This window comes from Scleropages formosus, chromosome 7 (genome assembly GCF_900964775.1).
Source record: "Scleropages formosus chromosome 7, fSclFor1.1, whole genome shotgun sequence".
NCBI lineage: Eukaryota > Metazoa > Chordata > Actinopteri > Osteoglossiformes > Osteoglossidae > Scleropages > Scleropages formosus.
The window spans coordinates 32,547,329-32,572,114 of record NC_041812.1 but is presented as its reverse complement, the minus strand read 5'-3'; the positions used below and the strand labels follow the sequence as shown (position 1 = coordinate 32,572,114).

Genomic DNA, 24,786 nt, shown 5'->3' with positions numbered 1-24,786 from the left:
TAACACTAACACCACACCCTTGATGAAGGTACCTACCCAAAATAGCTCCAGTAAAAATAACCAGCTGTATAAATGAATAAAATACTGTCAGTTCTGCCGGATAAAATCATCAGATAAGCAGAAAATAATAACAATATAGAAACGGATGCCTAACAAATTTATTCCAAGATACAAAGACTGGTTTATTTTTTTCCCTAAATTACAGACATCCACAGTGCAGCTAGCAACAGCATCCAAATCTACATCCTATTCGGAAAGGCTACATTCTTGCCTTTCATATCACTTCGCTTCAGCTTGCAATCATATAAATGCTACTGTACAGAAATATTTAATTTGAAGCTGATTTAAGAACATTAAGTCCTTTTGTTGAAGGAAAGTTCTTCAGACCAGTCAGGAAACAGGGTGAGAGGCTGTCCAATGTGATCTTCAGGGAGGGACTTCAGTGTGTGAAACCCCAAGTCAGTGGTACATGGATTCTAGTACCGACTTTGAGACACTGGATGAATCCCTTTACTGCTCATTATAAGAATTATTGAAATATAACTCTAATACTGTCTCCATACTTCAGGTGCTCTAACCCTAACCCTAACCCTGAATCTAACCTTAACCCTAACAATAACTCTAACCCTAACCTAAACCCTAACTCTAACCCTAGACTAACCTTAACTCTAACCTTAACCTTAATCCATGGTCATTCCAGGTGTGGATGAGATAGAGAAAGTGCTGGAAACCTCACAAGCTGGTGTAAAACAGATAGCCTGGGGAGGGAGCTTCATCATGTCGCAGACAGGGCAGCGCTGAAGACAGGTGGACCTCGCCACACGCTCCTGACAGGAAGCCTCGCTAAACACTCTTTGGATCAGTAAACTTTTTCCTACAAAGTTCTCTCTGCGTGGGGCACCGAACACATCATTACTAAGTAGTACAACATTCCCAGCGTTCCAGCGGTGAAGAAGACCGGGCTCAGAGTGCCCAGAGAGGAGGAGTGTTGGGTGACCGCCTTCCTTCTCAGTGCGGATCGAACCCGGGATCGTCATGCTCCTGGGTTGAGGGAAACCGCGCGCCTTTCCGTCCAGAAGGTAGAGATCGGCGGTCTGTTTCCGGACCACGAATCCGGTTCGGTCAGAAAGTTTTGAAAAGGTGCCCGCATCACTGAATGGTCCCATAATAACGGTACCTACATCATGATCATGTTGTGTGAAAACATTTCCTTCTCTCTCTTTTCAAGAGGCGATATCGTATTGAATTCAACACGCGCGCGATCAGCTTGTTGGATGTCAAATGCCAGATGATGGACAGTTTGGTCTTTCTGGACAAGGATGAGCAGTGAGTGAAATGCCGCACACGAGCACACGGATTGGGATCCCGGGGACGCACCCCGTACTCCTATAGAACCTGACAGTTATCGATGAGCACGGGTTCCAGACAAGGGTCGCCGCACCGCACCTGGAGCTGCCATGTCGCACGCGTCCCAGAGGTACATCGAGAGTTACTGCTGCTAGTTCTACTGCCCGCCCCTTTTTCACCCCAGTCGTGCTCGATTTCTCACCGCATACATTTACATTTCCTTATTTAGCAGACGCCTTTCTTTAAAGCGATTTCCAATGAACTCTGTGTAGTGTTATCACCCCACACACCTTATAATTCACCAAAGGTGACTATACTGCTAGACACACTACTTATAATGCCATGGGTCACTCATCCATACATAGTGGAACACACTCTCTCTGTGTCACTCACACACTAATGGCTAATCCTGAACAGCATATCTTTGGACTGTAGGAAGAAACCAGAGCACCCGGAAGAAACCCACGCAGACACAGGGAAAACATGCAAACTCCACACAGACCGAGCGGGGATCGAATCCATGTTCTCTCGCAGCACCCAGGCGCTGTGAGACAGTGCTACTCGTTGTGCCACCCATACTTTAGTCGCTAAAGAATTAGTTGGCCCTTGAACAACAAGGGATAGGGGCGCCGACCCCCCCCCGCGCGCAGTTGAAAATCCGCGTATATTAACTTTTGACTCCTCAAAAACTATAGCCTGTTGAGTGGAAGTCTTACCGATAACATAACATAAACAGTCGATTGACACACATTTTGTATGTTATATATATTATTTACTGTATTCTTACAATAAAGTAAGCTAGAGAAAAGAAATAAATGTTAAGAAATTGATACGGAAGAGAAAATACATTTACTGTACTGTTTACGTTGTCTGTTTACAAGATGAATCTTCTGTCTGTCTGTCAGAACATATTGTCTCATATGATAGAAAACACTGTAAATGTTATACGTATTACGTGTATATTTTATGGTAGTAAATGATAGACTAGTATCTACATATATTTTTATGCATTCGTGATATATCTTACTTTTTCTTAATTTTTTCGATAGCTACGCTGTCCAGTGTCCGTCTGAGAGTTTTTTCAAATTGTAGCAAATCTCAAAAAAATTTTGCAGTATATTTATTGAAAAAAACTCCGCGTATACTATATATATAAGTGGACCCGCGCAGTTCAACCCGTGTTGTTCAGGGGGTCAAGTGTAATTTATTTTCCACTGTGTCAAAAATTAATGTAATTCATTCATTGCTGTGCGAATGTATGAAATTTCTGAAATTCCTGGCGCGAGACGAGAGGTGTCAGTGAAAGATATGAATAGCAGTTGTTATAAATTATTCCTCGTCCTAACCTGGTCTGTCTGTGATGTTTCATTTACTCGCAATCATCAATAATAAATCAGTGCGCACAATGACACAGTGTGAGTTGTTGCACGTACTGCCAAATATCGCATATTTAAGTATTAAAAAGCAGCTCTTTTTTGCAGACCAGCAGTGCTGTCAGGTTTGTGGTGTATACACAAGTGTACTCCACTGTATTTCCAGGCTGACGTGATTCAGCCTGCTGGTGCTGCCTTTAACTCCGTTATATGTCCAAATGCCACTCTTTATTTAGTCCATTCTCCGGTTTAAATTTATCCCCTTATTAGTTACTAAAGATGATACTTGATGGAAATAGGCATCAGAACAGCCCGTGTCCTCGTGCCAGATGTCACAGCATTTTATTTTGACCCTCTGAAGCCTATTCAGTTTCCCTTAACTTTTTTCTTTATATCAAAATATGACTGATAATACAGATAATTCATTAGTGAAGTAAGAGACTGCGTTACATAGTGTATATAGACTAAGGGTTGTTTCCATCATGACGTACTGTACTTTTACACTTGTAGGGATGAGTGAAAACGGTTGTTTTACTGCATCAGACAGTGTGACCTTCAGATATCAGGTTGAACAGTTTAAAAAGCACGACTTGAGATTTATTCAGAGGATTTTTTTATACAAGTGTTGTAGGGATGGCAGTTTGAAAAATCTCTGCATGTGGGAAATGATCAAAGAAAACTAGTCTCCTGAAGTCATAAGTAGGACCTAGTATCCCAGATATCTTTTAGTGACTTATCAATTAATCAAAAATATCCAGGGGCATATTCATATATATATTCATTCAGAATTTCTGTTTTAGGGGCTGGATTTGCTCATCATGTGTTGGACATTCTTAGAGCATCGGTCTTAGACCTGTCAAAAGAATTCTTGATTTGTTTTCTTGCTGTTTTGGGCATGGTGTAAAAGGGTCTCAAGACACAAAATTCAGCATTTAAAATATAGTTCTTTTTGAAGATTTTTAAAATATGGCCTTACAAGGAATGAGAGAAGTCATCTCTTTATAGTTTTTACTAAGCCTATAATTTTATTGATATGAGATTGTAATACGATTTTCCCTGGAATATCAAATGATATGAAAGCAGTCAAGCAGCAGATATTGATGGGAATCTCAGTTGAGGAGAAATGTATCATGGGATTTTCTACACAATTTAGTACATTGGGGTAAAATGGTCCTCAGTCTAGTATTGTCACTGTAAACAAGCCATTATTACTCATGTATTGTAAACTGCTACTTTTATTAAAGGTCACACTGTAGATGAAATATCACATCAGTTAGCTTAAGTTGGACCCAAAATATAGTTTTCCAGTGTTCTTTCTGGACCTTTGATTAATGCTAAGTGGTTCTTTGCCATTTCTGAGATGAGATCTGTTTTTATTTCCTTTCTTTGTCTTGAAGGCTTCCGCACTGGCTGGTTCTGATCTTTGTGAGTTTGTTGGCATCTTCAGTTTGTCCATCACCTCAACACAAAAGATGGCTGCATTCAGGGACTCAAGCATCTCACCTTGCCATCCAGAACGAAGAAGGGCAGTTTGATGCTCAGGTAACAAAATCCACAAACAATTGCATCTCATTCAATATGTTGTTGGTTTGGCTGGTGGGTTTGGCTTGGTTTCATTTGGTTTGTTGGGTTGTTTGGTGGGTTTGGTTTGGTTTGGTTGGTTGGTGGGTTTGGTTGATGAGTTAGGTTTAGTTTGTTGGTTTGTTTGGTGGGTTGGAGAGGCTTAATTTTTAAGTTAAGCTTCTTGGTCTCAGGTCATGGAGGTGTATGTTGGCTACACGGGATGGTGTTCTCTGTGGCTTCATACTATTGGTTGGACTGGGCCTTTGTGTACAGCCATTGTGATATACGCATGGGGTATAACATCTTGTCCTGCGTATCTTGAATGCCTGTACAGGCCTGATCGTCATGTTAATTTTGCAGCCACAGTAACAGGACAAAACAAGCATACATCCAAAATAGTCACCTACGACGGTGCGGGACAAGAAGATCCACACACTGAGTATATTTAAGCTCCAATTTTATACTTTGCTTACACACATGTAAAGATTTGTATGGATTGCAACTTTGATATGACTTACATGTAAATTATTATTTACTTTCCAAAAATGCCTTTTGAGCGGCACGATGGCACAGCAAGTAGCGCTGCTGTCTCACAGCACCTGGGTGGTGCAAAAGGATGTGGATTTGATCTCTGCTCAGTCTATGAGGAGTTTGCATCTTCTCCTTGTGCCTGCATGGGTTTCCTCCGGGTCTTCTGGTTTCCTCCCACAGTCCAAAGACATGTTCTTCAGGTTCATCCACAGTGTGTGAGTGATAGAGAGAGAGTGTGTTCCACTGATGTATGGATGAGTGACCCATTCTAAGTAGTGTATCTAGAGGTGTAAGTCACCTTGGTGAATAAGGTGTGTGGGCTGATAACACTACATACAGTTCCTTCTAAGCTGCTTTGGAGAAAAGCATCTGCTAAATAAATGTAAAAATTTACTCAGGTTTTAGGAAAATAAGATGCAAAAAATTTTTGTTTGGTGTCAGCTTTCTTACCTTTCAGTTTTCCAGTGATGGAGTAATGAAGCATTTATTATATTAAACTTTGAGTTAACATTAAATCCCTACAAAGCAAAAGAAAATGAACATGCGTGTGCTCACTCATGCCTTTCAGTCACATCATGTCTCAGTCTAGCAGGGGAAGGCTTTCTAAGCTGACCCACTACATTAATTGAATGTTTTCTCCATTGCACTGCCATAGCAGAGACAATGCTTTGACACTCTGGACAATGGTATTGTCACAAATTACACAAATTTAATATTTTATCCGTAAGAGAATATTATAAGCAATCAAGACTTATTCGTCTTTTAGAAAGTGACACCTTCTGATTTTATTTGTGCAAGTGTATTCTTACTGGAGCAACTCAAGGTAGGAAGCTTGCTACAACAGGAGCAGGGGTTTGAACCAGGGACCTTCAGATTAGGAACAGCAGCCATAACTACTCTATAACCTGCTGCCCCACTTGCCTTGAACCTAAGGCAAAACATGCTGCGAAGGTTCCTTGAAATGTTACATTATGGACAAGAAGGATTATTTAAATTTATTTATTTATCAGACACTTTTATCCAAAGAAGCTTCCAACAAACTCTATTATCAGTCCATACACCTTATTCACCATGGTGACTTACACTGTTAGGTACACTACTTACAAAGGGTCACTCATCCATACATTAGTGGAACACACACTCTCTCCCACTCACCCACTATAGGGGAACCTGAACAGCATGTCTTTGGACTGTGGGAGGAAACCTATGCACACACAAGGAAAACATGCATATTCCACACAGACAGAGCAGGGATTGAACCCATGTTCTCTTGTACCACACAGGTGCTATGACACAGCAGCATTACTCGCTATACCACCATGCCACCACTATGCTGTCATTCATGTGACTGGATGGGTAATAGCAACAGATAAAATGTGGGCTTCTTCTTTATCATTCTCAGTCCTCTGCATCCTTTTCCTTCATTTTTTTACTAGCCTTCTGTGTTTTTGTTGACAGAGAGGAAGGCCTTTCTTTTCACCCTTTCCCTCTTCTCCTCTGGCCAACTGTCCCACCCGAATTCGTCGAATGCTGAACCTGGAGACTGTGTGGGGCACCTGGGGTGGCTGGTCTGTGTGCTCACGAACCTGTGGGGGTGGAGCTTCTGTGCGAAGCCGCACTTGTATCACCAGGTAGGGGTCCCAAGTGAATCAGTGCAAGCCTTTTTAATGTAGTTTTTAATTTGGTAAAATGTTTCTCTTGCATTGATTTTTTTTGTTATCAATAGATTTTGCGTTTTGATCATTCTGCAGGTGTTCTTCATAAATATATTATGATGAATGAAAACATGACCCTTCCATGTGTTCCAGGAGCTCAGTGGTGACACCATGCATTGGAGAACCACGGCAGTATAAGGCCTGTAATACTATGGTATGGTAAAGAATACAGAAATATAAGGACTTATTTAATTCCTTTATTAATTAAGTGGAACAGACTTTGTTCACCCAGCGTAATTATATGTAAACAGGTTGAAGAGAAAAAAGCTCAACTGAAACAATAATTGAAAATGACTAAAAATAAAAAACTGATCTTTCCCCAGCCTCCTAATCAGTCCCAACAGTTAACCTGCTTATTGCATAAACGCATGTAGTTTTCATCTACTTCTGGCCACGTTCAACTTTCTGTCTAATGTTTACAAAAAAAAGATGAATAATACAGAATTAGACTTAATACAGACAAGAGCATGAGTTATTTATAGGTTGGGTTCTATAAAAGCATCAGAGAAAGCTAAAATATTTTAAAAAATTCAAAATACTTAAATTTAAAATGAATGAAAGACAAAAAAAGTACTTCAATCTGAAATAATTTTAAAATGATTGATAATAGAAATATGTAGTGTTGACAAAATTTACTGGCGATTGTTTACTGAATGATCATGTGCAGCATTCCTTATGTTGTTACACTCACAAACACCAGACACAAGTTCTAAACAATGTGGGTAAGAAAAGAAAATGCTATTAAACATAAATAAATTAATAATCTGGAAAATGTTTGTATCTTGAAAAATTCATAGCTCATATGTCCGAAACATGAGGCACCAGTGCACTTCCAGTTTTCAAAGACAGCAGCTTCACTATTATCATCTAAGAGCACATCACAGCATCATTTTGCTGTCGTATTAAGTAAATTCCACATTTATTTCTTTCTATAAGCTGATCAATGCATTGGACTCCCTCAGACACCAGTTGGTTTTCTTGTCTTCTACCAATCAAAGAACGAAAATGCAAGACAGAAAGCACAGGGGCTTCAGGCTGGAGCGCTGGCTCCCAGTACTGTGGGGGTAGGGGGAGGCAAAGTGGACCAGGAAGAACTCAGGTTTCCGACATCTGTGTGCAGGAATGCCCCCCTGGGTCTGTAGTGTTCCGGGAACTGCAGTGTGCTGCCTTCAATGATCGCCCATTGGTTGCTGGTGTTCGCTACAGGTGGAGCACTTTCCATGGAGGTGAGAAGGTGGACATCTTCCTACTTGGGTGAGAGTGTTTGAGGCATATGGGAAGTGGATCAGCCAGCTCTGTGTGTGTCTCCATGGAATGCTATGCATGTAATGGTGTTAATGTGTATACATGTAGTCTTCTACTAACACTGGGGTTTTGTTTTGACGGTCTCGTTGTAACTCGACTTTGACATAAGTCGCAAATAGCCCTATAACCCATAAGGATATATAAACAATTAATATGATGAATACTATTTTCTTTAAACAGGCCTTTGTTACATTTTTTTACTAATTTCACAAGCTATTCATGGTAAAATAACACAAATATATTATACTAGCATTATTTTCACATGAATACTGTGTGAAATTACTTTTATGAAATTATACATGCACAATGTCTACAACCATTTGTCCCGAGCGAGGTCGCGGCAAACCAGAGTCTAACCCGGCATCACAGGGCGACGGGACACACCCAGGATGGGACGCCAGTCCACCACAAGGCATCCCAAGCAGGACTCGAACCCCAGACCCGCCACGCAGCGGGCACTGGCCAAATGCCACTACGCCCCCCACAGGCAATTATAATTATAGTGAATGGCAGTGCTGTTTCACAGCACCTGGGTGGTGCGAGAGGACATGGGTTTGATCCTCGCTCAGTCTGTGTGGAGTTTGCTTGTTCTCCCCGTATCTGCATGGGTTTCCCCTGGGTGCTCTGGTTTCCTCCCACAGTCCAAAGACATGCTGTTCAGGTTCACCCATAGTGTGTGAGTGACAGGCAGAGTGTGTTCCACTGATATATGGATGAGTGACCCATTCTAAGTAGTGTATCTAGCGGTGTAAGTCACCTTGGTGAATAAGGTGTGTGGGCTGATAACATTACATACATACACACACACACACACACACACACACACACACACACACACACACACACACACACACACACACACACACACACACACACACACACACACACATTTTCAGAACCGCTTGTCCCACACAGGGTCACGGGGAACCGGAGCCTACCCGGTAACACAGGGCACAAGGCCGGAGGGGGAGGGGACACACCCAGGACGGGACGCCAGTCCGTCGCAAGGCACCCCAAGCGGGACTCGAACCCCAGACCCACCGGAGAGCAGGACTGTGGTCCAACCCACTGCACCACCGCACCCCCTACATTACATACATATCCAAATAAAATGTTTTTATAAATAAACTGCAGTTACTGACAGACTGACTGCCTGAGTCAGTGGTGCCTTGCAGCAGCGTGGGGGGCTGATAGAGCAATCGTTGTTAGACATTACGATCAAACATTGCGACTCAAAAAAATAATGTAATAAGGATGATGAAACGACCTTCGTAAGTCCAGGTTATCGTACGGCGCATGTGTCATAAGTCAAGTACTGCCAGTAGTTTGTGGCAAGAGGCTGTAATGATGATGTTGCTTGTGAATGAATAACTTGTGTTTATTAGTATACCTTTGCCCTCTGTACTTCTGATATCAGTTATTTTTCCACGCCCTGTTGTTACCCCTCCCCTCTGCCCTCAGGCTCCTCCCCATGTGAACTAAGCTGCCTCGCCTTGGGACAAAATTTCTACTATAACTTTGGGCATGTGTTGGATGGCACCCCATGCCAGGAACCAGGCTCCATGTGTGTCAATGGTCGTTGCCTGGTAAGTGGAGAAGGTTCCATCCAGCTCTCATCGAGCTCTTAGCTCTTTGTCCATCATGTTGAAGGCTGTGTTTCTCCTGAGTCAAACCTTGGAGTTTCATGATGGTCATAAACTCTCTTACCTGCTTTCTTACTTCCATGACCCTCCTTCCTCTCCCCTTCTCTCTGGGCTACTCATGCTTCCCTGTGTTCAGAAGCCAGGCTGTGACTCGATCCTGGGTTCGGAGAAGCAGAATGATATCTGCATGGTGTGTGGTGGACAGAATACCACTTGTCTGCGCCATCACAGCATGTATCACAATAGCAATCAAGGCACCGGTAGGCACTGTATCTGCCATGCACACGCCACACAGTAGTCTGATCATTGGTTAGTACTGCATCTGCCATGCACAATCCACACAGTAGTCTGATCAGTGGTCAGTACTTTATCTGCCCTCCCTGTGGTGTAATGGATTCAGCTCCTGCTTTTGGATCCTAAGGTTGCCGGTTTGGATGCCACCTACTGCTGTAGTACCTCTGAGCAAAGTGTACATCCTTAAATCATTGCAGTAAAAACTATTTTACTGTATGAACGGGTAAATTATTGTGGGAAGTCTAACAGTGTAAACTGCTCTGGAGAAAAGTGTCAGCTAAGGGAACGAATGTAGAAATATTTCACCTGCCTTGTACATTCCACACAGCAGTCTGATCAATGGTTCTATACCTGGAACACACAGCAGTCTGATCGTTGGTCAGTACTGCAACAACCATGTGCTTCAGAGTTCGCAAGGTTAAGGGCCCTTTGGCTCCCAGTGCGGCACAACCTACCGCAGTCAGATTGTAGCACAGTCACTGTAACACATCCAGCCTGCAGTTGATGGAATTTGATGTCACTTTGTTTATACTGCACATTTGTACTCCTGAAACTGTCCCAGTTACTCTTCATTACGCTCTGTCCCTGCGGTGCAGCTGGCCTGTTTGAATACAGCGAGGTCACCGTAATTCCTGCCGGGGCCACCCACATCCAAGTGATAGACAACAGCAGGAACTTTCTGGGTGAGAGGTGTAAAAAGTAAAAGTCAGCATTCCAAAAGGCTACTTATTTTACTGTCCTCTCTTGGTTTCTAGCTGAAACTGTTAGTTGCTTAACAATGAAGCTGGCAGGCCTCTCTTTAATGTTAATGAGATCAAGGCAGCGTGGGACCCACAAAGCTGTGAGATGCAGGGGTGGAGGTCCAATGGAATGCCGTCGTTCTGGGCTCTTTCCGTACAGCTGCCAGGAGGTAGCTGTGTGTGTGTGGGGAACTGAACCCACACCCAACACTGCGCCCTGTGCTGCAGTGGTGGTTGATGTGTACGCAGGAGCATTCTGTAATGGTACTGGGAGGGTTCGGTTATGCCGTTTATCCAATATTTTTCCACTGACACATCAAAGTATGCTAAGTGGCTCATTTAAACATGATTATGTCTATCAGATAGCATACCTCAAAGGGGCATGCAAATAAGATGAATACAATCTAATTGTAAATCTGCTTTCTAATTCTAATGCCTGAATTTATACTGGGAGATAACACTTTTCGTCAGTACAATACTTTCAATGAAATATGAGGTCGAAGCGATGGGTGAGCTTCTGTGTACTGTAGTCAGGGGTGCTGGGGCAGTATTATCAGATGAACACTGCAAGATCTGCACTCACCCCTAGCTCTGCAGAACAGATACTCACAGTTTGTCATCAACGGGCACTGGAGGATCAGCAGACCTGGAGAATACAGTGTGGCTGGAACCAAGCTGCTCTACCGGCGTTCGGCCGACACTTTTGAGAATTTTGAGGTTTTGGGTCCAACCCAGGAGAACCTACGCGTAATGGTGAGGATCACTCACACAACCTGCGCTGGATCTTAGACTAGGGGTTAGTACAGACTCTGAGCACTGGTCTGTGATGTTTGTGCAGGTGCTGTCCATCGACAAAGACTTGGGGATAGAATATGAGTACTGGCTTCCTCTTGAGCTCTATGCTCTTTATCATGGGAGAAAGAGCCAACTCCATCAGCCACATACTGCAACCCACTTCTCACCATGGCCTTCACCAGCCACCACCAGTGTGACCTCCACGAGCACTCCTCCTGCAGCCAAGAACCTTGGATTTGCCACTGCTAAGCCCCGCTCAGATATGCCAACCGGTATCTTCCTTCAGCAGTGCAACGGATGACTCTAACTGGACCTCCCTTGGCTCTTTATGGGTGGCTGAACTACTGAAACAATAGTTCTTTCTCCCTTTTAGTAGTTCCTGGCAGCTGGTCTTCCAGACCTGTCCAGCAGTCATACCTGAAGAAGGTGGAGATCCAGCGGAATGAGCTCCCTCTCTCAATACGCCCAGGTAAGCACACGCAATCTCTGCTTCTTGTGCCTGTGTTTAGAATGGCATGCTTTTTGGGTTGTTTTGTGTATTTTATCATTTTGTAAGTTATCATTTTCATATGCAAACATTGGGCTGTGATGTGTAACGACAACCTCTTCAACTGCTGTACGAGGACATCATTTGGTCGCGCTGTCGCAGAGCACCCGTATATCTTAATGTTGGGTCTCAGTCTGTGTTTTATTTGTGATTCCCTTCAGTTTACTTTTTATTTACAATGGGTAGCAAGTGAAAAATTAGTTTCCTGGTGGTGCTGAAAAGAAGGAGGCAATAGATTCAAAAATGAAAGTGAAAATAATATTGTAGCATGAAAAATATTATTCTGTACTGCATTTATATTCTATACTGGTATTATTTTATCACGAATAATGTGTGAAATTAGTGAAAAAAAATGACAAAGCCTACATGGGGAGGAGTAGGGGGTGGAGCCGTTACCTCTGGCCTGAAGGTTGCAGGTTCAAATCCTTCCACCTGTTATAGTTCCTTTGAGCAAGGTTAGATTGCTGTAGTAAAAACTGTCCAGCTGTATAAATGAGTAAATGCTGTGTGTGACTTGTCAGTGAAAGCTGCTTCATCAGTTATTAAGTGCTAATACACAACAGACCATTCATGCCTGTCACCAGTTTATACTGTATATCCTTGTGGTTCCCATAATATGAGGGGAATTTTGACTTCTGCACTTTGCTCTGTCCTGAAGGTCACTGTGACCAGTGCAGAAGGGTGCGAGCTCAGCGCAACCGACGTAAACAGTACTGCGTCAAACACTTTGGTAAGTCTCACTGTGTTTGTGAACAGACATATGGTGTGTGTGTGTGTGTGTGTGTGTGTGTGTGTGATGCCTGAAATTCTTTTTAAATTTCCTGCCTGCTGTAATTTGTTAATACACTGTCTTTACTTTGATTTAAAGTTTGAATTTGTGTTTGTCCATGTTTGTGCGATTTTACATCTATGGGCGTGTGTGTGCTTGTTTCTGTTGGGGTCAGTTTTCCGGGGCAAGGTCCTGGGAAAGGCGTACCTCGGGAAGGAGACACGTTACGACGTGCAGGTCATGCACACTTACCGCAGCCAGTTCCGTCTGGAGCGCAGGGAGTTCCTGTGGGTGCCCAATGTGTGTGACTGCCCCCTGCTGGAAGAGGGCCGCCAGTATCTCATAATGGCACGGCGCCACGTCAATCACGAGCACGCCGTCAACCGCATTCTCCTGGACCCGGACAGCTACGCCCAGCCATACCACCACCGCGAGGACAGGTTGTTACGCCTCCTAGAGGTGCACTGCCGTAACAGCAGATTGTAGCAGTGGCCAAAACTGAGGGATTGGGACAGCAGTTGTCAGGCCCAGTCCTTGTGCCCCGCTTTTATTGGACTGAACTTGTAAATAATTACCATAGATTACACTGTTTATTATAAATATATTTAAAATTCTCACCACTTTAGACTGAATGTATTAGATGAACAGCAGCTATAATTATAGTAACACCTCCAGTGGTTAAAAGGCAAGTACATTTATGTCTTTTTAGGGGGAAAAAAATTGTGTTTATGATGTTATCAGTGACACATACTCCATCATTCTTGCTTTTAATCTTTTAAAGTTTTAAGCTGAATAATTTGTTGTTAACAACATTTATTCCACTGCATAAAAGTTTAACGTAAAGACAGCATGTTTAACTTGCACAAAAGGATAGAGCAAACCTTAACTAACCCGTCTACTGGAATTTGTTTTGGGATCATGCCATTTATTTCGAAGCAGCTCAGTTAACTGGATGCTATTAACTGTAAGATCAGATATATCAGTCAAAACCAGTATATGCAGCAGTTTTCTAGCACTTGGCACTGAGAGTGCTCAATTAAGCCACACCCGATGATCTTTCACCATGCCTCATCCTGTAGGTCTACAGGCCTTTTGTTCCACCCTTAAGCACAGAATCAATAAAGCAACTTTTTTTGGGATTAGAATGTAAAACTGACCAGTTCAGTTATCATTTTCAAACCCAATGTAAGTCAGCATCAGAATGTGAAAATGTTGCTGTGAGGAGGTGAAAGTGCCTGCTATGCAGATGTTTGATGGAGCTCCCATCTAGAGTGTATAAATAGTGTACAACCTGTTCTGGAGAAGAAAGTGAGAATCCTCGATCTGACACCAAAAAGAGCTCTTTAGGTGGGTTAGGGTGCCAAAAAGTACTACGGATTGAACAAATTCTCCAGTCAATCAGTTCACAGTTCGTGTTCGTTTGAAGAAATGTCTTAAAATCTGTTTCTCCTCTTTCTTTCCATACTGCACCTTTCTCTCACTTAAGTTTTCATATAGGTTTGACATCATTAAAACACAACACTGCATACATTCTTTCCATAATTTACCAGTGACTTTTCTATGTTTATTTTTTAAATGGACAATGCAATTTTACTGTTACAATAAAACTATTCATATAAAAGAATAACAGCGATATCCCATAATATATGAGAGTTGCAATGCTCTACTGCATTGTACACTTTAACTGTGCAATCTGCAGTAGAGTACAGTGGTGTTCTCGGCACTCGGTGCCCAGACTTTGCCCTAGAAGAAAGCTTCATTAGTGGAGACCGATCCTCCGCTGCACCTGCCTCCTGGTCCACATGGTTGGAAACCAGAAAACTGCAAGATCCTTTTTTCTTTCATCGCGCTGCAGAGCTGTCCAGGCTCAGCAGTTCGCACAGCAGGCGTTTCTCTGTGTATTTGACATCCCTTTGTTTAGCAGACCTGTCTGTGCATCATACATTTCCCTGTGTACCAGAAAGTTCTCTGCACAGCTGTCCATGCTTTGTAGTGCAGCTATTTTTATATACTGCCGTGACTTCTATGCGTGGTGCTCCGCTTTCATTTTTTGCCACAGCAGTCATTCCCCTGCACAGGTCATTCATCTGCACAGCAGTCCATATTGTGTATATTGGTCTTCTGTCTTTTCCACACAATCCCTGTGTGTCATCACATATTTAACATGATGAACTGATGTCACCGCAGACCCCTATACACAGCCTTATGCAGTGCCCTCAGGTACAATCCATTGGCTCGTCACACGTTGACGGTGATGGGACGAGAGCGCCCGCGGATACGGGTGCGGCGCGGCCGTGTTGGTGGCCCCGATTGGCAGCAACACGTGGGTCCCAACAACAGACCCAGGTAGAGCAGGACACAGGCCCAGCAGGAGATCAGCTTAACGCAGAAGGTGGACCAGTTGCCCTGGGTAAAGGTGGTTTCCAGCACTGCTGACTCGTAGCTGTAGGGAGACACAACAGTGGGCACAAAAAAAACTATTCATGCATATAGACATTGTGCTCATATGTTTGTAATGATTCAGCTGGTTTTTACTGCTTGCATAAATATCTACAGGAGTGGCACAGCAGGTAGCACTAGTGCCTCACAGCTCTGGGCTGTGAGCCTGGATCTGAGTTCATCTCTAACTGATTCTGTGCAAAGGTTCCCATGGATTTCCTTCAAAGACATGAAACATGTTTTTAGGATGAAAGGGTGGCTATAAATGGCCTGTAATGTTGCACCTTGTATTTCCACGTTATTAACCACTGTGACCTGGTTGGTATTGATTAAGCAGTTATTGACAATGGATTAATGAATGGATAACTATGTGCTGTTTCAAATACACACTGCTGAACATGCTTCCTGCCTTCCGCACACTGACCTAAACCAGTTGGTGAGCGTCATCATCACATAGAGAGAGGCCAGGAAGTAGACAAAGTGGAAGAAGAAGTAGCTGTAGGCGACACGTTGGATCTCATTGTGAATGACCCTCTGGCTCCCTTTATTGGCTTCATCCACCTGAAAAACCTCAACTGAGGAGTGAAGAGACAATCAGTGGAGGCTGAGACTACAGGATGCAGCATAACTCTGGAAATTGATTAATAAACATTTTTACTGGATTTACCGTGTTCCTCAACTACCGGTTGTTCCAGGTAGCAGAAACAGCAGGTGGCTTTCTGTAGAGGAAGGAGGAGGGATGACTTTATGAGAATACATCCCAAAATGAAGTTAGTTTTCACAGCTGGGTGGCCAAGGAGGAAGTGCAGATGTCCTACAGTCATCAAATACAACCACACACAGTATTTACCTTGAACTCATAGCGATAAACTTTGATCATCCAGAAGGGACCAAACATTTCTGCCAGGTAGGAGGCTTCATTACTGAATGAAGGAAGTAAAAAATGTGGGTCTCAGTGGTCACATCCAACCTGGATACAAAACCCTCTGAATCAGTCACACCTACCAGGCAAACAGCACGCAGCAGTACATGATGGCAGCCCCGATGACAGCTACTGCATTGCCCTCCTTCTGGATTCCATCTTGGCCAATGTTGGGGTGACACACGGTCATGTTCATGCCCTGATACTCCACTGCAAACACAAATGGCAAACAAGCATGAAGCACTGCATGTCCTCTCTGGCCTTGGAACTGTGTGTGAATATTACAGAAGAAATTTTTATTGAGTGGAACAGCATGAGTTAAGGTAGAGTAGGTGAGTAAAAAGCTATACTGACACCAGAAGCTCTAAAAAAGACATGCAGTATTAATGTACTGTTTTACATTAACTGGATGATCATTATCTGCAGAAGGAATATGAATTTTTCTCTCCAGTCCCTGAACATATTTAAAGGGTCTGGGTGATGGGCTCACCAATGTCTGGGGGTCTGCTGGAGAGGGCAGAGAAGGTGAGGTACATAACGTAGCAGCTGATGATGGATGCCTGGAGGAGACCAGAGCGCGGCTGCCCTGGAGACACAAGGACAGCAGGCCAGGAAGGACATTGTAGGTTCGGAGAGCAGGAGGTTCTGGAGCATTTTTTGAATGGATGGCACCAGTATTTACATTTATTCACTTAGCAGATGCTTTTCTCCAAAGTGACTTCCAGTGAACTCTATGTAGTGTTATCAGCTCACACACCTTATTCACTGTGGTGACTTACACTGCTAGATACACTACTTACAATGGGTCATTCATCCATACATCAGTGAAACACACTTTCTCTGTGTCACTCACACACTATGGGCGAACCTGAACCTGAACCAGTAGCTGTTTTCAGTATCAAACACCTTGAATACCAAAAGGAAATATGTCACATAACACCTCATCAGGTTTACGTTTTCATTTTACACATAGAATTGTAGATGTGGACTTAAAATCTTTAATCTATTTGAATTTATGACTGTAACTTTGATTTTCAGTTTTTTCTCTTTGTTTGTATTTGGTCGTGCGATTTAACAGTTTCATTTAGCTAAACTGGTAAGAAATGAGGAAAAGCCTTTTGTTTGGACTGAGAAATTGAACTCTTTCCTGCTGGCCTGTAAATGACTGCTACCGTATGCTATTTTTTCCTTGCACAAAACTTAACATTTTCTTTACTATGTGAGGTTAGTGATTGGGTCTGATCATAAGGGAGTATGTTTCAGTGTGTGTGGGTATGTATGTGTGTGTGCAAACAGAGACACTCACTCCTCTGAACGCAGGGTGTGATAGCGATGAACGACATGACAACACACAAGCCGAGGTTGATCAACAGCAGGACTTTGTTGAGCTTGCAGCCGGCAGGGTGTGTGTAGTACTTGTACATGAAGCTGAAGGCAGAGGTGGTGATGCCGTAGAAAAAAAGGGTAGCCAGTAGGATGGCCAGGTACCAGCACCTGTTTTCTGCTGCACCTGTCAACCTGAGGACCAAACCATGTCATAGACTCAAGCACCCTTCTCAACATAAAGCCAATAATACTGTAATGTGACCCTTGAAACCCCTTGTATTATACATACAAATTATTGTTTGATAATTTTGTTTTATTTTATTAGCGTCCCAACAGAACTGATCGTGTGGCAAAAATACATATCTCGTTTCAGATCAGAACATTAAGGATGCCTTCATTGCTGTCTTTTTTATCAGAGTCTAGAGGTGCCAGTGTTTTACAAATGGTTCCTTGAAAATCAGTATTTAATTGATAAAGCTGGAAAAATTAAGTACTTTAACATATTTTACAAGCCTGACATTGTCAATGACCTAGAACAGCTAAACAGTAGTGATGAATACTTCAAATACCCATCCCTGTCCAGTACCCGTAAGTCCCAACTGCTTCACCCACTTTCGAAACACTTATATCCTTACACACCCCCAAAGTCCCTATCCTGAAGAACCACACACACACACACACCATCCTCCTCTCACCAGTTCTTATTCCAGGTGTGAGCGAATGCCGTGATAAGGAAAAGCTGAATCAAGATGAAGGCGAAACCCCCAACCACGCCAATGTAGTGCCAGGCTAGGAGGGGAAACAAGAAACCAGAGAGGTGGATGTTTCCTAAAACACTGTTACCAGCTCTCTTCTCTGGATCTGAAGTATCTTAGCACTGCATCTGTACCAATATGATCATACCAAGTCGGCCATTTAAAAAAAATCAGAATATAACAAAGTATTTCTATAAGGGAGCAAATCTAAGCAAATTATTGCTGAAGACAGGTTTTCCTGCAGTTCTATCAATATCCACAGAATGTGAAAAATTATCCATTCAAAGTGTTGTCAAGTTCTTGACACTGAGACTTGGTGCTTTCATCCCTATACAAAACATCATACTGTTATCATGTACCACTACACCCTAAGATGGGCTTATCTAAAACTGAAGGCTTGGGAGTTTGAGGGCTAGTTGCCCCTTTGATGGGAATACCATATCAATGTGCCGTTTTTCATTCCGTTACCTGTGTGTCTGTTATTGCACATTGCATATTATAAGATATAATGAATACATAATAATAATATGTAATATATTATATTCATGAAGATGTTATAACTATGTAAATTACTTACCATGTAAGAATGAATCAGTTGGAATGAAGAAGGCAGCAGTACACATTGCCACCAGGACAATAAACTTCAGAAGCCAAAACCTGTAGTTGGGGTAAGGGGACAAAATAATGGGTATAGAGGAGAGTAAACTGAATTTCAAGAATATCAAAATCAGATTTATTTTATGTTTACATTTACATTTATTAATTTAGCAGATGTACAGCTCAGAGAAAATACAATTTGTGCATTACATTAGGAGAAAGAGAGGCATAACTGCAGATGTGTGATTCTGAAGTAAACCTAGTTTTTTTCTTTCCAGTTTATGCAACGATGTTCATCGCACAAGTAGGTGCATAAAACTATGGATAAACGAATCCTGATCCCCTTCCTACAATTTTTTTTTTTTTTGGAGTATTTTTTTGTGAGTATTTGACCAAGTATGCACGTGGATGAGAGTATTTTTATGGAACAGAGGCTAGAAAGGTGTGTGGGTTCCCTGTTACCTCTGGGGTGAGGGAAACAAACCCCTAAAGAGGACCTTGACAGCTTCCTCCAACACTGCCATACCAGGCCCAGATAAGAGTCTTAGGGAAGATATTGTGCTGCATCACAGTAACAGCTCTTAAGAACTTAATCCCTGTGCCTTCAACCTTCACAGCTAGAGAGCTGAAACGGGTGCAATGAAATGTGGGCCCTCTCAGGAATAAATTGGCCATGAGGAAAAGGCTACATGCTGATGGTTAAACCTTGCTAGGAGTGTGCCTTTGGGTACTGACCCATTGTGGATGAGGGCTCGGAAGTCTTGGCTGGACCTGACATCGATGAGGAAGACTGCCATCATCAGGTAGAAGCCAGCAGTTCCAAAGCACACTCTGTAGACTGCGGAGTACCCCACGAGTACGTCACAGTCCCCATCATGGGTGCGGTCACACAACAGGTTAAAAAAAGGCACCTGAAACACATACTACTTGGTTACTGCTGATCTCATCTGCTGATCAACAAGGATGGGTGAAGTATACAGTGGATCCAAGGACGCAGTCACAGTTGTTCTCCCCAAGGCCCTAGTGCCACCTGTCCCTGCCTGAAAAAGTGCATATGTCCCAGAGACGGATTATCTGGATCATTAAGAGTGACTCACACATAATCGGCCATGGGCATGTTTGTGTTGTTCCAGAGATTTCCACAATGAAGGATGAACTGTTGCTGGGTTCCATAGCCCTATGGTTATTCTGGAAAGACCCCAATCCAGCATATTCAAGGACAAGCTATTGAACCATAATGGTCCCTAGTAAAACTTTCAACTAGATCCCAATAAAAATGGCCAGAATTCCCATTAAAGTGTGCAGAAAAACTCACATTTTCTTTAACTGTGTCAGACACAGTCTTGGATAACATGAGGCAGGAAACAGTACACGCCAGGATGTGGAAGAGTGTGTACATGAGCCGTGTGGTTGTAGACGACTTGACGGACGGGCAACAGGAACAGCAGAAAGAGCAGGGAGCTGGACCACAACAACAGCACATCTGAGGACCAAACATAGGCCAGGTCAATAGACAATTGTCATAAAATGCCACAGCGGTGCACACATAGACATTCTGCAGTTAATAAATGAGGGCTAGTGGGATCAAGAATTTAGTAGAATTAGTTAATGAGGACAATCAGACAGCTTAGTCCTCTGTTTGGAGGCCTTTCAATTCACACCGTAGTAAGAGTGTAAAAGTGTTATACGTTTCAGTTTTTCGTAGGTTATACTTCTTTGAACATTTCAAGATGTTGTGCAACCAGTATCTGTATCTGTTGGCCTTTTGACCAAAAGGTTGTAGGTTGTAGAACTTTGAGTAAGTTGATGTAACCTGTATCCTTTTATTCTTAATCCCACCCGATATGACAAGGGTAACTATAATACTGTCAGAGGTTAAAGGGCATGCTTGTCTTTGCTCATGACATCATATTAATGAATATATTTTATACAGTATGTTTCCACAGTTACTGTACTTTGTTACAGTAATAAAAAAAGATCCCAAACACTTGATTTTTTTTTAACACCAGCAGTGTCCAAACATTTGAATTGATTTTTCAAAAATGGGATTTTGACCAAGCTATCAAATTGCTATTGCCAAAAAATTTTCTATGACAAAATTTCTAGCATAATGTACTAAATATTAAATGCTGACATAGTGTAAATACAGTAAGTGTCAGTTTTTTTCATCAGATAAAAGAAAATATACATTTACACGAACAGGTGAAAGTGAATGATTTTATTCACTAGGCATTTGTCAGTATCAGGGGTTACAAAACTGAAATTTAAAATTTGATCAGAAAAGTTGTCTATGAGATGTACATTGAAATTCGACATATGCTAAGGTCTCATTCCGCTGTTTCCATCTAAAAATGGCTGTTGACATGCGGTCCGTCACAACTTTGTCCTGCAGAAATTTTTTGGGCCACAGTTTTTTCATAACCAAGTCTCAATGGGACCTAATTTGCTTTCATCATTAGACTTATGGCCTCCTAGTGTGGGTGAACTTACTTGACTCTGTGTTACAAAATGTCACTTACTTAACTGTTTCTAAGACTTTCTTTGACTCTTCTAGAACGCTTAAGACCCTAGAGACATTTAACATATAAATACTTTAGGACTAATTTGATTGCTTACACTGAAGTGAACTCTAACAAAAGGATTGCAGTGTTAAACCATTAGACCATTATAACTCCCCAGTGAAAATGCCAGCATTGTCAACTCCTGGGACACAAGAAATTTAAGTTAAATCAACAGTAATACCAAAAAGGGGCTGCAGATGTGAGGCCTAGTGGTTTGGTGAGTGAAGACAGAGCTTGTGAACAAAAAGGCTCCTGACTGTTGGGCAATGAATGCTGTACCTTAAAACAAGGTATTATATATAATTTATATACATGTATTTAATATATATGTATTTAAATATTCATTTTATATTTTAAAAATAATTTTATATAATTTTATATATTTTATTTACATATAATTTAAATATATATGAAGTATTTTAAAAATAAAAAGTTTAGAAGCAATGAATTATGTTTGTTGGCTTTTAATAAAGAAAGGTGTTGAATAAGTACTTAACTGAAATATACTCAACACAGCAGGGCCCTTTTGTTAGTTATATCAATTGGTAGCGTATGTATGTTGAAAGATACGTTATTTACATGATCTGTCTTTGTATACGAGCACTTGCGTATAAAATCCCCGTGCTAAACCTGACTGTAGTATACTAATCAACACTGACCTCGGTGATACTCATTCATTTATTCTAATAAGACCTTTGGAGACTGCTTGCACTGGTTATTATGGTGCACTGACAAATCTACACATGGTCTACCTTTCTACTGAGAAGTTCTCTTAAATGTTTAAATTTTAAGAGTTTAAATTTCTGCCACATTCAATTTATATGTTTCCTAAGTCAGTTTTAGAGTTTAAGAATGACCACCTGATGAGATGACTAGGAATACGGCGATCTCTATTTCTCTCACCTGATAGGCCACCATGTTGAGTAAGTAGTTGTATACTCCACTGCGCTGGAGTACCTGGGACGAAGACATCTTTGTTCCACTGTGTTCGCACCTTGGTCACAGAAGTGCACTGTGAGCAGACCGGATTGAGCAAATATCAGTTAGCTGGCATGGTGCAGACATCCATCCAAAGCATCAGGTCCTTGACCAATGCACATGAGCTGGAGGCCGAAAACATTGCTCCTCTCTCCTTTCAAAGACTGAGACAGTTGTAAACTGATGGAATTTCAAGTTTGTACTGGCTTCGTGTGCCCACGGTGACTTCAACTAAGAAAATGGAAGATCAGTAGATAGGGACTGGCCTCCTTCCTTCAGCGTTTCTCCTCCCCCAGGGAGATTAGTTTTCTAGTGGATTAGTGTTCTAGTGGGTTGGCCCATCTGTCACTCTATAGGTCCTCCCCTCCCCCAGCTGAACAACATGACAACTTTACATTAACAACAAACAGGGGAAGACAACAAGACTGAGCCTAGCTCTTGATCAGCTTAAGTGAAATAATGGCATCACCAGCAACTCAGTGATTCTGGATGTTGATGCTCAGGAAGCCACTCGCATCAACTGTCACCAGCAACTGCCTCGTACTGTCAGGGGAAATCAGTACCAATAACTATGTCATGCGCTGCATGCAAGACACAGGCTCCACAGTGATTAGAGGGATTTGCTTCTAGAATGAAAGTTCAGAACATGAAATGTATAAAATATACTCTGTGCAAAAAGTAGCTCAGAGGATGCGATAAAAAAGAGAGATGGGGTTAAAAAAGGCCCCAATGCAGTCAGCCATGAACATACATATATAACACGTATACTGCGCTTACATTCCTGCACATTTTCACAATCATAAATGCCATCATTCAGACCTTCTTCTAAACTACTAGAACACCCAGAACACGTAAGACATTTTGTACATGTTCATTATGTGGCACATCACCTTAATTTGAACAAAATGACAAAACTGAGTCCAGGTAACATGAGTTTTCTGGGACTGAACAAAAACTCAATTCAATTCAATTCAGTTTATTTTTATAGAGCGCTCTCCTCACACAGTGACACAGAGTGCTTTAACACAGGCATAAGACAAAAAAATAGATATAAACACAGAAGACAGTTGACTAATGGCTAGCAGAATAAAGTACTTTTATAGAGCTATAAGTATGCCGACTGGCCACCGGGGAAAGGAACAAAAACTCCCAACTGAAAGTTGAGGGAGAAGAAAACCTCTGGGGGTCCAAGGACCAGTGGTTGCCCACCCCTCCTGGGCATTCTAGATAAGTAACAATTGTAAGCCAGTTAACAAATAATAATGATATTGTTGCTAAATGGTATCTTGGATCCCCAGCTCAGCATGGAACATCTTGATTCAAAACCACAAATGGGACCATGTAAACAGGAGACTTGGCCAGAGCTGCTCTGACCATGGAATTTGGAGTAGAGGTTAGATGTGGGTCAGCGTATGGAGAGTACAGTAGGATAATCCTGTATTCCTTTATTGTGTCTTGACCAGGGTGACCTCTGCTCCAGGCTCACGTGCTAAGCACTCTCTGGGGTCCCAAGTCTTCTTTCCATAATGGACTAGTCCCACACACAGATACACTCACACACTTGTTTCTGTACAAACATTTAAGTTTACATTTACATTCATTCATTTAGCAGACGCTTTTCTCCAAAGCGATGTGCGTCTCAGAGTCTAACGCATGAAAATGACAAAATCACACACAAAGGCTTTTACAAAGTCTCGTTCTCTCTATTTAAAGAACAAATCAGTCATGCTGAACTTTCGAGTTTACATGATCTCCCAGTGATTACTGGTATTAAATGATCAATATGCTGTAAACATGCTGACTGCCAGGTAAAGAACTTATGAGAGAGAGCATGTACACAGTCATCCAAGAAAGACTAGTGCCTCTTCACCGGAAATCTGTCGCAGTATTGTCAGCCCTTCGGTGTTTACAAAGGTTTTCAGCAAATTACAAAGTACGAAGGAGTGCAACAAAATCCAGTAATGAGCAGTAGTGAGCAAACACCTAAGCAATAGTCCTAGAAACCTGTGTGTGAGACTCTCATTCAGTGTGAATCTAATCTGGTATCATACACAGTAAGTAAGAACGGAAGGAAAGTGAAATTTAATCCATTTGGAGTCAGAGTGCACACATATTAGCCTGTCGATGAAAGATATGCTGCGCAGTGCTCTTAATAGGCTGCCGATGAAGCCACCCCTAACCTGTTTTCAAGATCATGCGCAGTCAAGGGCACCCAGAATGAGACAAGCTCCTCTTTCTTGAGCGCAAGCTGAAAGACTGTGTATGGAGTTTCAGCAGTAATGTGTTCTCAGATCACACATGGTAAAAAAAGGTAGTTAGGGTACTTCAGTCTGATGGTATGAAAGAAGAAACAATGACCATGAGCAAAAAAAATCTCATAAGTAAAGTTGCTATAACAGGAAGTAAGATGGGCCTAATTAATGATCCAACCAAGACAAACTCACTTCATGAGACAGTATCTTGTTACCAAGAATAAACCAGGTAGCAGAATAAAGCAGGTCAGCCATGGGCAATATTACATCAGTTCAGTAGAACATACATGTATCACTGAGCCAATATATGCTTGCTGCAAGGTGTAGTAGTTAA

The 24,786-nt window shown here is 42.1% G+C and overlaps 2 protein-coding genes across 8 annotated transcripts; one reads left to right on the top strand and one right to left on the bottom strand.

The window, feature by feature from the left end:
- Positions 1-393: 393 nt before the first annotated feature.
- On the top strand, positions 394-14,168 carry LOC108941986 (ADAMTS-like protein 5). Of its 7 annotated transcripts, none has more exons than XM_018764976.2 (13): positions 394-458; positions 701-1,326; positions 4,118-4,262; positions 6,273-6,445; positions 6,623-6,683; positions 7,650-7,755; positions 9,296-9,420; positions 9,614-9,737; positions 11,101-11,264; positions 11,350-11,566; positions 11,680-11,775; positions 12,512-12,583; positions 12,798-14,168. In XM_018764976.2, the coding sequence occupies exons 2-13, from the start codon at positions 1,289-1,291 to the stop codon at positions 13,106-13,108; spliced, it is 1,632 nt and encodes a 543-aa protein (XP_018620492.2). In that variant the 5' UTR covers positions 394-458; positions 701-1,288; the 3' UTR covers positions 13,109-14,168. The 7 variants fall into 7 exon arrangements, with proteins under 7 accessions (XP_018620492.2, XP_018620491.2, XP_018620495.2 ...); XM_018764975.2 differs by having other exon boundaries at positions 444-568; XM_018764979.2 differs by having other exon boundaries at positions 444-1,079; positions 1,319-1,477.
- Positions 14,169-14,860: 692 nt separating this feature from the next.
- LOC108942024 (serine incorporator 4-like) lies at positions 14,861-22,194 on the bottom strand. The gene is made up of 12 exons (XM_018765033.2): positions 22,126-22,194; positions 19,977-20,144; positions 19,397-19,572; positions 18,642-18,721; positions 18,005-18,098; positions 17,290-17,501; positions 16,474-16,569; positions 16,067-16,193; positions 15,912-15,984; positions 15,729-15,780; positions 15,486-15,636; positions 14,861-15,065 (listed from the first exon to the last, which is right to left on the bottom strand). The coding sequence occupies exons 1-12, from the start codon at positions 22,192-22,194 to the stop codon at positions 14,861-14,863; spliced, it is 1,503 nt and encodes a 500-aa protein (XP_018620549.1).
- Between the last annotated feature and the right edge of the window lie 2,592 nt (positions 22,195-24,786).

Excerpts from the sequence above, each read along its gene's own strand:
- LOC108942024 (XM_018765033.2), bottom strand. The coding sequence starts at position 22,194 with ATGTCTTCGTCCCAGGTACTCCAGCGCAGTGGAGTATACAACTACTTA. Across the intron at positions 16,194-16,473 it reads CAGCAGACCCCCAGACATTG|TGGAGTATCAGGGCATGAAC; the intron begins GTGAGCCCATCA and ends TTGTGTTTGCAG. Across the intron at positions 15,985-16,066 it reads TGCTGCGTGCTGTTTGCCTG|TAATGAAGCCTCCTACCTGG; the intron begins GTAGGTGTGACT and ends TCCTTCATTCAG.
- LOC108941986 (XM_018764976.2), top strand. The coding sequence starts at position 1,289 with ATGATGGACAGTTTGGTCTTTCTGGACAAGGATGAGCA. Across the intron at positions 4,263-6,272 it reads AAGGGCAGTTTGATGCTCAG|AGAGGAAGGCCTTTCTTTTC; the intron begins GTAACAAAATCC and ends TTTTGTTGACAG. Across the intron at positions 6,684-7,649 it reads ATAAGGCCTGTAATACTATG|GAATGCCCCCCTGGGTCTGT; the intron begins GTATGGTAAAGA and ends ATCTGTGTGCAG.